The sequence below is a fragment of the Pyxicephalus adspersus genome, chromosome 3 (assembly GCF_032062135.1).
Source record: "Pyxicephalus adspersus chromosome 3, UCB_Pads_2.0, whole genome shotgun sequence".
NCBI lineage: Eukaryota > Metazoa > Chordata > Amphibia > Anura > Pyxicephalidae > Pyxicephalus > Pyxicephalus adspersus.
In genome coordinates, this window is record NC_092860.1 from 80,258,116 (window position 1) to 80,270,203 (window position 12,088).

The 12,088-nt window shown below is 39.4% G+C and overlaps 2 protein-coding genes across 3 annotated transcripts in view; one reads left to right on the forward strand and one right to left on the reverse strand.

The window, feature by feature from the left end:
• GTF2E2 (general transcription factor IIE subunit 2) overlaps window positions 1-12,088 on the forward strand; it is a 28,651-nt gene that overhangs the window by 654 nt on the left and 15,909 nt on the right. Inside the window, exon 2 of the mRNA XM_072405421.1 lies at window positions 2,297-2,454. Coding sequence (XP_072261522.1) covers window positions 2,301-2,454 — 154 coding nt within the window. The 5' untranslated portion in view covers window positions 2,297-2,300. The remainder of the gene's footprint in view (window positions 1-2,296; window positions 2,455-12,088) is intronic.
• Window positions 4,798-11,350, reverse strand: SMIM18 (small integral membrane protein 18). 2 transcript variants are annotated; one of them, XM_072405413.1, is made up of 2 exons: window positions 11,206-11,350; window positions 4,798-5,365 (listed from the first exon to the last, which is right to left on the reverse strand). In XM_072405413.1, exon 2 carries the CDS (start codon window positions 5,337-5,339, stop codon window positions 5,049-5,051), a length of 291 nt encoding a protein of 96 aa, XP_072261514.1. In that variant the 5' UTR covers window positions 5,340-5,365; window positions 11,206-11,350; the 3' UTR covers window positions 4,798-5,048. The 2 variants fall into 2 exon arrangements, with proteins under 2 accessions (XP_072261514.1, XP_072261515.1); XM_072405414.1 differs by lacking the exon at window positions 11,206-11,350 and adding an exon at window positions 10,598-10,615.

The following is a 12,088-nucleotide window of genomic DNA, read 5'->3' on the forward strand; positions in this document are numbered from 1 at the left end:
TGTTTTGTACACCCCTTGTGTGTTTTGTTTTGTACACCCCTTGTGTGTTTTGTTGCAGTTTGCACTGCGTGTCATAGAACCAGCATGTAGCAAGTGGTGCAATTCCTTATTGCAAGCTGAACTCATCACTCAGATACAATCAGACATTACCTACGTATAATCTAGATGTTTATCCTGCTAAAGGATGTGCAGTGTTTTTCCCAGAAATTTGAGGGGATAAAGTGTGCAGGGTAACAAGTGATACACTTCTATGGAGATGGCTGGGATGGTAAAATGCCCATGAATGTTGGATGTAGTGTTAGAAAAAAATGTGCAACACGCTGACAACTTCTAAAAAGAAACAAAAGCTGAATAATTTTTTTTTCAAATGTTAATCATTTTTGCATGAAGATTTGTGATGAGATGAAGAGGTTGTGACTGAGGTTCAGTTACTGTACCCTCACACCAGTGCATTGCTGCCTCCAGGGAGATGACAGATGTACCATCTACTCACACCAGTCCAATAGAGAATAAATGGAGGTGCCAGTGAGTGGTTCAGAACCAGTCACTGCCTCTCAATCTAATGTTGGGGTTCGGTGCTGCAGTGAAAACGTTGGGAGCTGTGTATGATCGCTGGCTCCCATAGTAGGTCTAAGCCTGCTTTTGTACAGCCATTGTACACCCTGATATACCAGGGTTCTGCTGTGGGTTAAAGCGGACCTAAACCCAACATTTTCACTTTACATAAAAGGGTAGACAACCCTTATATGCAAAGGGAAAATGTTATTATTTTTTTTATTCTTTTAAGTGCAACACCAAAAAAAGGGGTGCAGCACCTCCCCTTTCAGTCTTGATTGGTTTGGCGTTCAAGACTGAATGGGAGCGTGGATCCTCCCGGGATACCTATGTCACTCATCCTGGGAGGCTCTGGGTGCTCCTTCTGCGCATGCTCTGATCGCTGACATTCACAGAAGGGGCATTTTTTCTATTCCGGGAAAGAGATGCTGATCTCACGCAAGCGCGGTGGGATCAGCTCCCTTTTTTTCCCCTTTACAGCGGGCTACATTACGTGATCTCGCACTTGCACAGATCAAGTAACCTGCCAAGAAGACAGAGGAAAAAGATAAAAGAGATGAGTGAATATGGTGGCACCTGGAGGAGGAATTCCAGGATGAGGCTTGAAAGGCCAGCGCCATCAGGAGACCTGCAGGACTAGAGGTAAGTGTCATTTTTTTGTTTTTGGTTTAGTTCCCCTTTAATGATCTGATCTGTAGCCAAGTTTCAGTGAGAGCTTCAGCTTTTCAGTTCTGCAGACAGACTTGGAGGGCAGAAGATACAAATTAAAGCGGAAAAAACCCAAAATAAAAAAAACACACATTTACCTTGAATCCCGTCGATCAGCCGGGAGGTTTCTTCATTTAGGTCCTGCCTCCTCCTGGTATCCGTCTTCAGCCCAGAGAGAGGAAGCGCCGGGTGTTGACTTCTTCTTCTCTCTTCTTCCTATGTCACCCGATCTCGCACTGTGCAGTCGCGGGATTGGATGACATAGATAGGGAGAAAAACTGACAATTCCACTGCACATGTCTGAGATCAGCAATTTTTTCTTTCATTAAAGAAAGGGCTCCTTCTGCACACTCTATTCTGTCTCGAGCGCAGCAGCAACACCTTTTTTTGTGTTGCACAAACACACAAAAACATTTTTTTTACTTTAAATAAAAGGGTTGTCTACGACCACTCTAATGGCATGAAACCTGGACTTTTCCAGAGGAAGCAGTAGACTGATAAGCTCCCCTTCCCATCACTCTTCTATCCCTATCAGCATGCTCTTTGAAATGATGAGCCTCTTTGTGCCCCTTCTCCTTTCCCAATCTGAAATTGGCAATACAGGAAGTTTGTACAGACCCGTGTAATCTGGCTAGGGTTCAGATTCATCCCTGCAGAGGCTTGGGAAATCTAATTTAGTGCTAAAACCACTGCCACAATCATATTGTAATTGGGGAAATATCCAATACAAGAGCCCGTTGATAAAAGCAGCTGTTTGTTGCAGTGTCAGTTGCATTTAACATATTAGTTTCCTCAAAGACTCTTACCCTTCTTTACTCCAGCCTCCCTCCTATTCCTGAAGGGAGAGGTGCACTGGCTGTATATTTCACATCAACCAGCAAGCTCAGGGACCAAAATTTGACAGCCAGGGAACTAGCAATTTCAGAATGTGAGGTCATTACTGCTAACCCACAATTTCATATCAAAAGTTACCATTTGTGCAATAAATAAAATGAACTCACAAATTTCTTTATTTTGTATTTTGTGTTTGCAGCACCATGGATCCCGCTCTGCTAAGAGATCGAGAGCTCTTTAAAAAGCGAGCTTTGAGCAACCCTGCAGTGGAGAAGCGTTCTTCTTCATCAGAGTCTTCCAAAAAGAAAAAAGCCAAACTTGATGTTGGCGGGACATCTGGTTCTAAGCAGAGCTCAGGTTAGTAAGTCTGATGATAAGTGCAAACAACATTTATTCATAAGTTGCATATAAATATTTTAAAATGGTGGGTATTCTTTTCTGCACACACTGTATACTATTTTTTGGAAATGCTTGCTGACTGTAATCAAAATTTATCTGAATGCATCCTAAACTCTTGATTAGCACTTGCAGACCATTTGAGGAACACTGTAGAAGTATCTGATGTTGATTTTCTATGATTTGATAGCAATGGTCTTATTGGCTAGCTGTTGACTTTCATTGCAATACCTTATGAAGTGACTGCTGAATGTATCATTGCTTAATAAACCCCTGGAGCATTTTGTGAGCTCTGATGACAGAATATATATCAAACACTCTGCTGTAATAGCCCTAAACACTATAATATAGTTAAAAAAAATACTTTATAGCATTTATTCATGTTACATCAAATGATGCTAAAACATGGTGATAGGGAAAATAAACTGATCACCTTTATTTCTACACAATATGCATCTGTCCTGGATTATATTGATAGACATCTAGTGAATGTCTTCCAGTGCTTGAGCAATGCTTTGGTCTACCTTCGTCAGGTTAGAAATTGATGAAAAATATTTGTATATAGCCAGCATTGTAAATTGGGAAGCTAATTTGTTTTTGAGACATTGTACTGTGCATCAGTTTGGTTAGTTAAAAAGAGTTACTGGTAAAATCATCAGCCCTCGTGTAACCCCAGCACGCCTTTCTCTCCAGCACACTGCATAAGCATAAAGGAGCATGTAAGTCAAAAAATGGAGAGGGGTATAATTATTGGTGGTGCTGTACAGGAACAGGTATTGCAGAATGGACATCACCTCTCCCTTTCTGCAAAAAAAAAACCTGCCTGATCGCCAGTTGTTCAAAGTAAGACTTTCGTGCCACCTTAAGCAGCAGTGTACTTTGTGGTGGTACTGTCTTATCAGGTAAATGAATGGCTTCCACTGTACCTTCTTTTGGTGATGTTAAAAATATATTTATATGTAAAGCTGATCATTTTGGTGGTTTTGTATTTTTATATTTTTGTTCATGGTACACCATAACCACTGCAACTAAAGAGAGATTATATGATGGGTGTCACTGTCTGGCCACCTCACCTGACAGTGACTAGAGATGAGTGATGTGATGTGTTAAGCACCCATTTCAGGAATATTTCTGTTGTTTGGATTGTTTTACCTTTATCAGTACAAAGTCATGTAACAATGTTAAGCAACTTTTAGAGGCACCTAATGGGCTTTTTTTTAAAAACAGGCAAGCTGACATTTCCTTTAAACATTGCTTGGTGGGAATTAATTGCGGCTATTGAAACACATAGACCTAGAAGATCCCCACAAGGGAATCTTGGAGGGAATGTCTGATTCACTGCATTAGAAATATAGCCCTTTGAGTGGTATAACACTAAGAAATTCAAAGGAACTTTGATAAACTGCATGTCCAGTGACTGTATGCCGTAATGCTTTTTTAATTATTAAATCAATTACTATTTAATCAGTTGCAGTTTGTGTATGGCCCCATGCAAGTCTTTGGGAACTCTCTTTTGGAAGGCTGGTGGAATTTTGTATAAAAGGAACACTTCTATTTGACTCCATAGTCTGCTGTTGGGTCGAGATGATAATAGATGATCTCCTGGTTTGCCCTGAAATTTTCTTACACAGAGCAGATAGTACAAAAGTAAGTCACCCCTGTCACTATATCTACAGGCTCTCATTACATGAGTGTGGTGATCAGTGGGAAGAATGCCTCTAACAGTGCTGGCCAATGGTAAGAATGTCACCCCTACTGATAGCCAAAAAGATCATTCGTGTCACTGACCAGGGAGACCCCTTACTAGCAATCTTCCACCAGAATCAGATCCACGGAACCCTGGTTGAGAAACGCCGCTGTATACCCTGACATCTGACATATGCAAAGGGCAGAGTCACACAGGCTGCAATTGTCAGCCTTGCTTCACAATCTTATTACTGTGCAAAAGATGGAAGCACCTAAAGTGTGAATAATTACTAAATGTTTAAATAGATCATGGAAGAAAAATAACATTGACACAAGCAGAACTTAGTGAGCTGGTATACACCAAAAAAGGATATGTTTATAGTGTCCTATTCTGTATTTCAATTGATGACAAAGTTTTAGAAGGCATTGCTATTGGTTTGTTCTTATATTGGTATCTTTTCATAGGGATTTCTTATGTGTGGGGTGTACCATTCCCAGGCAAACATGGGATGCAACATAAACCGAAAACATGGTGAATTCTTTAGGATGAATATGATCTTTTCAAGTAGCCATGTGCATGTATTTTTTTCTTACACATAGGAATAGGTTCAACATAAATTGCCCAAAAAGATTTTAATCATGACATAGGATGTATCGTTGGCCACTGTGATAATTTGCTTGTCACAAATTTAGGAAAAGTCAATGGTAAGACAGTAGATGTTCAAATAATTCACATTGAAGAGAGAGAGGGAATAAAGTATAGGTGACCCATGAAGAAGAATGTGCTTGTGCAAGCAGGACAACAACTGCTTGCTGATTGTCCTCGGAAAGGGGTGATGGGCATAGTTTTTTTTTTTCCACTCCTGTTGCTACACAACTTCAGTTTTCCGCTTTTTCATGCTGCTCATTAGTGCTCTGACAGGGTTTGGCTCATTCTCTAGGTCTTTTACTGTCTTGTGTTTGGCACAGCAACAGCAGTCCAGCATTTCGTAGAGGAAAGCCAGCAGGACCAGAGATAGCACAGTCAGAATAAACAAGACCAAGATTACAAAGCAGGCTGTATTCCAGCCATCATGGAATGGGTAGATCTTCTGAACCTGAAATCCAACCTGCTGCTGGATCAAGGTTGTTTCATTCTTCCAGGAACCAGGAGATGACATCTTGGTGCAGGCTCCCCAGAAAACAACTGCAATAAAAAAAAAGATAACATTTCCAATTAGCACTCTTTTTTTAATATGTGACATTTTGACTTGTGTGCTACTTGACAAGCCAGTATAAAACACTATGAGCTGCAGGTAACAATATGTTTGTCACTAGTTGTGTGAGCTGGTCAATGCCCCTTAATGATGGTCATCTACTTGTATCCCATATCCACATATATATTGATCTTACAATATACGTTCCATCAGATATGAGACATAACTGTACTCTGCCTATACTTCACAAAGAAACAAGTTTGCTGTGCTGGTGGCACCATATACCAGGTGTGCTCACCTTATGTGTGCTCCTCTCCTGTGCCTATTACCTACCAGACCTCACAATTTCGTACCTAATACCTAAGTATTGTCACAGGTTGGGACAAGAACTTCCTTGTATAAATGTATTCTTGCTCATCTGTTCTAAACTTACACAAGACATTTAGATCTTAGAATTATTCTTGAAGTGGATTAAGGCAACAGATGGGAACTGGTAATGTAAGTAATGGCTGCCTTTGGCCCTTTCTGTTAAGTTGATCTGTTATTTTACCTAATATGGATAAAATAGAGGTTTTACTAAAATTTGCTTTTAGTTTTTGAGCTTAGCTGAAGTGGCAAAGTGTAATTGTTCAGTTCTACATGGCAGTGAAGTATGAACAAAAAAACTACGGCAATCTTGGCAAGCATCCTCTGTGAACAGAAAGAACAGCTACCAAACCCAGATAAATAAAGCTGTATTGTGTTGATTGCAATAGCCAATTAACATGCTATTTCTGTGCTTGAAAATGTGCCCAGTTCCCTGTGAAATGAGTTATAGAGAGGTCTAGATTTATTTAGAATGGTTTGTAGTTAATGCTGAAAGACAAAATCTTTTAATTCAGGGGTCACAGTCAATTACAAAAAAACCCTAAAGTGCTATTGTGCTGTGCTGCAGCACAGATGTAAATATCCTGGGTTTGGGTGTAACATAAGTTTGTATTGTGCTAAGTGTTTTTTTTTCTCCATATTTATCACACATACAAAGTATACAAGACATACTTAGCTGCTGTAGCACTGCCCTCCAGCAATGTGTCATCTGACATCTTTTCTTTTGCATAGTCTATTCTATTGCCACCTCTGACCTTTTTGGTTTGTGTTTTTCTGGGTTCAGTGTCTTTATCCAACTTGATTTATATGTCCACTGGAGTTAAATCTTCTTGGCAACCAAGGTATTGTGCATGCTGTGTATATACACTGAGCTGATAACTTTATTGCTTTCTGGGCTTTCCTTCTCCTGTTGTGCTGACGCTCTGGCTTCAGTGATTCTTCACACAGAAAGTTGGTCTGACATTGGTACTGCATAGTTGTTTATTGTCAGCAGGGTTCTCCCCAGGCACTTTTAGCTGGGCGCACCACCCGGCACTTTTCAGCACCCACCCGGCTGTTTTTGGGTGGTTGCCAAAGAGTTTGTTCTCAATACAGGGGTTGCCACCCACCTAAAATGTCTTCCCACCCGGCTGGGTTGAGCACTGGTCAGTGAGTCGGAACTGAAGGCAGACACAGCCAAGGGTACCAGTGACGAGAATCTATATATACATTTACATTAAATTTTGCCTGAAAAAACTTGTCACTATTTCTGCATTAAAAGTAGGATAAAAAGGGATTATTTTGGGACCCTCTGTTGTATCATTAAACTGCCCAGAGACAGGCTAATTAGATTATTTTTTATCTAAGGCCACGTACACACATGCAATAGTTCTCGTACGATAATCAACTCAGGGCTGTAGGTTTGCCTGAGATTTTATGAAGATTACTGTAGCGTATCATTTATTTTTCTACCAATACAGAAATTTGTGCTAGACAGCATCTCCTTGCAGAACAATATGTATTTGAACTTCACATTATCCTCTGAGATGGATTGCAAAGCTTTAATAATTCATTGGTAATGCCAGTGTTCTTCTATTGCAGTATATCTGACAGCACCTAAACTGCTGGTGTTTTGTTTTTATATCTACAATTTCTCTGAGGCTTTAAAACACGCTGTTCTGTTTTTTACATCTTTATGTAGGGCAGCATTACAGACCTGTTATCTTAATTCAGAAAGCCAGCTCCAAATTTAATAATTGAACATTTACGGGTGGTTTCATTTTACATGAAGATGAACACAAGAAAAGGATGATGGATTTCAAATTACATTGATTTGCATGAGAATAGTACTAGAAGATTATAATATTGCTCTTCATTCTTGCCATGTTTTATTCCTAGACTGATACACAGATGATGACCAAAGTGTCATTGTGATAGAGTAAGAAAGGCTTCGATTCCCACTCAGGTCTTCCTAATGGCTGTTGTTCACTTTGTGTCATGAGAGCAACATTGTCATCTAGACAGGAAGTGTAAGAAAATCTCCACCAGGGAAAATAAAACAAACTGAAGGCTGATTTTGCTTTCCCTCTTAAAAAGAAAAGTTTTGTGAAGATTTCTCCTCGCTTGTCAGGACTATACCACTATATATAGGCCCTGATTTATTAAAGCTCTCCAAGGCAGGAGAGGATACAGTTTCATCAATGAACCTGGGTGATCCAGCAAACCTGGAATGGATTTCCTAACAGTAATTTGCTATTTGTTAACAAATGTTTTCAATCCTGGACCATCCATTCCAGGTTAGCTGGATCACCCAGCTTCACTGATAAAAGTGTAGCCTCTTCAGCCTTGGAGAGCTTTAATAGATCAGGTCCATTGTGTGTGTGTGTGTTCCAAATGCCTCTTACACAGGCCTCACAGGTACAACACACCTAAAAATGTAAAACCAAATACACCCAAAATGCACCTTATCATACCTACTAAAGAATTGAAGCAGCCTAAAACTCTAAAAAAGAATAGTATCTAGGATCTCAGCACAAGTCTTCATGAATTACGTTATTAAGTTGTTTTATGCCTCTCAATCAGACAGCAATAATCTTATTTCCCTGCTGCCTCCAGAGGATAAAGCTATTTACAGTGGTTGCTTTGTCAGATCTATGCTTTAAGGTTTTCTTTGCTATATGTTATCTTTGAAACACCTCCACTACAGAATATATCCTGCTAAGTCTTTGTTTTATTGCTGAACACAAATATATAGTGCTTCTTAGATTCATGGTATAAACAAATATTAAACATTAAATCATATCAAACATAGGTGGCAGATAGAACCATACACTTGGGTATGGGAATGGGAATTCTGGTTACTGTGCACAAATCCTACAATAACTGAGGTATATGTAGGAAAGAGTTTTTTGGGTGCTTCCAAATCAAGTAACTATGAGCTGTATTTGATAGTTTTCTTTCAGAAATCATATTCTGATTGCTATAGGTTATACTTAGAGATCTATATTTATAAAACGGGGAATCTGAGATTCCCTCAAAGGTTGCTATTGAATAACATGGACCTAGTACATTCCTATGAGGAAATGTCTGATTCCCTGTTTTCTAAAAAAAAAAAAAAGCCCTTCGTATATGCCCATAAAAAATGTGCAAGAAATACATGCAGATTTGCCCATCCGGCAAGTACAGAAAGTTACTTGTTGGTCCCGGCAAACGTGCAGTAGTTCCTGATTTCCTATTGTGGGCTTACAACACAAACATTTCTGGACTGAAGTCGTTAGAAATGGTGTCAGCCCTGCCAGTCGGCACAATACCTGTCCTTCTCCTCACCTTGGTTTTAGGAAGCCTTGTTTTTGGCAAACAGCAGCAATCTTTTCCCTTCTTACCCTGACAAAATTATTTTTTTATAAAAAATTATATCTCTGTATAGACTATTAATTTGTTGCCAGAAAAACCCCATTCTACATCTGATGTGCATATACGGTATGATAGCTATCTGCTTTCAGTTTCACTTCCAAAATGGGGGTTGTGGCTTTGAGGAAAAGGCCGGGCTTTTACAGCTTACTGCGGTAACTTAAAAAAAATGGTCCGTACAGATTTTAAGCACTTGGAGAATAGGAACTGCACTGTCTAGTGTAATCAGACCTATCGCTGAAGATGTATGCTTGACCTTAAGCAGTATTTCCCCCCAAAAAAGTTTTTAAACTTGGTTGGAAGAAGCTGTAGGTAGGTGGCAGTCCCTGCATTGTGACCCAACTTTTCAGTAACTACCCAAAAACAGCCAGGTGGTCACTATATAGTGCCAGGTGGAGCACCCAGCTAAAAGGGACTGGGGAGAACACTGTTTCAGGCTTCAGGTGTTCTATTCATGGGTCATCCAGTTACAGATAACACTATGGGAGTTCAGCAATACCCAGCATGTATGCAAACAGTCGACACACCATTACTTCACTAATACAGATCTTATATAGACAATTAAAAGTAACTTTCCCAAAGCAAAACATCTGCGTGGTAAGGCTCTCATAAAAACCATTTCTTGACATGGGTGCCACAAACTAGACTAAGCTTATTGCATGGTTGTAAATTTTGGTGCTAGATCCACTTTAGAAATATCACTGTAATTATATAATACATAGTAAAACCAAACATTTGTGTGCACATAGCTACACTGTAGAAGAGAACCCCGGCAGTTCTGTTGATGGCCTTTTATTAGATTTAATATGGTTTTGCACCCCTATTTAAGCATACGTGATTGTACAACTTCCTTGGAGCAGGTTAGGTGGGGGCAGACAACTGCAGGTCAATGAATTCAAATTGGCACCCTCAAAACTGGCCATCGAATATGTAAAACGCATAAGATTTAGGAAAGTTGACCCCTAGCTTGCTGCCTTTCACAACACATTATATTTAGGACCCAGGAGTGAGTGGGCCAGAGCCAAGTGTTCTCTGGTTTGTTCATAATGCACGGCTCCTGGAATGCTTATGTAGAATGTAAAGCTATCTGTAGCCATGCCACCAATTTACAGTCCACTTGGTATATTTAATTCTGGCTATACACATAATCACAATGTACAAACGTCTCCAGGCACCAAGATTTTGTTTCTAAAAAAAGAAATTGTGTCCAGTCAGGCAGGACATAGAATTATGTACAACATCCTTTAGATCTATTTGGTGCTACTTTAAGTACCATGTATTTGTCACAGACGTGTGCAATTCATTCTTTCAGCCAGGCAAGTTGCTAGTTTTATCACCAGTTCTAATTGCTGCCATTCTACCAATATTAAGGTATGGGTATGTATTGGTCTACGGTCCATGGACAACACAAGGGAAGCATCAGTAAAATGTTACCCCCCAGCATGGGAAGTCATCGTGACGCTCACCAGGGAATGACTTTGCAATTGTAAAGTATCAACAGCAAACTAGAAATGACCTACGAGTACAAAGAAAGGTCAAAGGGTAAATAGAATATCTGGTCCTCACAGGAAGCAGATGAGATATTGCATTGTATCAATGTCTGCTATTGATTTTTTTGGTTCATTTACGGTCTCTTGCTACAAAACATTTTGAAGTGCCTGTAATTTAAGATGCTGAATCGAAACAGAAAAAAATCTACATGCAGTAACAGGCTAAATAGATAAAATACATACATAATTAGAGGAGGCTGTCAAATGATGTGCAAATGTAAAAGCTCAGCAATGCTGGCAATCTGCTGAAAAGAGATTCCTTCAACCATCAATTATTTTACAGCTCTGTAGCATTTAGGATGAACTCAGAGATCCTGCATATGTTCAAATGTTTGAATGTCTGACAGAATGGGGTGTGAGCCATGCTAAGGAAGACAGGGTCCATGTTCTGCCTGCAGTCTAAATATTGCATGTCATGGTCTACATAGGAGGAACACATTGCAGCCAGGTTAAAATGGAAAATATGAAGATGCCAGCTTGTTGTAATAAAATGCAAAAGCAGATCCTAGGTTTCATGTACCTACCTTCTTGTATGAGAAGCTGCCAGAGTGTGTTGTGCAGCTTGGTGAGGATTGCTCAGCACTATGTAGAGGAGACAGAGCTGGGCTGCCATTGGGTGCAGCTGAATGCAGCCAGCAGACTCTTACACTGCTTCATTAGCATCTCATCCTCCACCCAAACCACTCTGCAACCACACAGGACAAGCATGCTGGCAGCATTTCTGGCTTTTTGTTCCTGATGCTTTGTCCCCTATGGAAGCGTTCTTTCAATCCTCATCTATCATAATGTTTGTATACTGAGTAATAGATTTGTGAAAAATATTAAACTCAACCGCATGTCACTGATATGTTTCAGATTCCATTTGTAGTCTTTATTAATACTAATGTAACATTATCAACAGTGTAAAGGTTTTCATCAATTTTTATTATATCATTAAAAGCAAATGTTTAAAGGAAAACGAGAGACTGTAACACAAGCTCTTTCAAAGGACCTTTGAGATTGAGTTACACAAGGATCAAAATATTTGATAAATAAACAGTGATATTTATTTTAACAAATTCTAAAGAAACCAGTATGAGTATTTAGCAAATTCTAAAGGAACCATTATAAGTATTTATAATTTTTGTGCATCCAAGCCCACATAAGTGCTTTTATGGGTTATAATATTTGGAACATGTCCAACAGTCCATGGCTTTGTTGATACTACACATTTTATATTATGAATATCTCTGGTTTCTTTAGGATGTGGAGGATCAGCAATGGTCTAGGAAGTGTGTGTGTGTGTGTATATAATATATACGTATACCTAAACAGCCTTACTAACAAAATAAAGTACATATGTATTCATGCTTACATCCAGAAGACAAATGAGACACATGGGTACCTCAAAGGTGCTACACAACTAAA

What these genes read in the sequence shown, in the direction of transcription:
- SMIM18 (XM_072405413.1), bottom strand. Translation starts at nt 5,339, where the DNA reads ATGTCATCTCCTGGTTCCTGGAAGAATGAAACAACCTTGATCCAGCAG.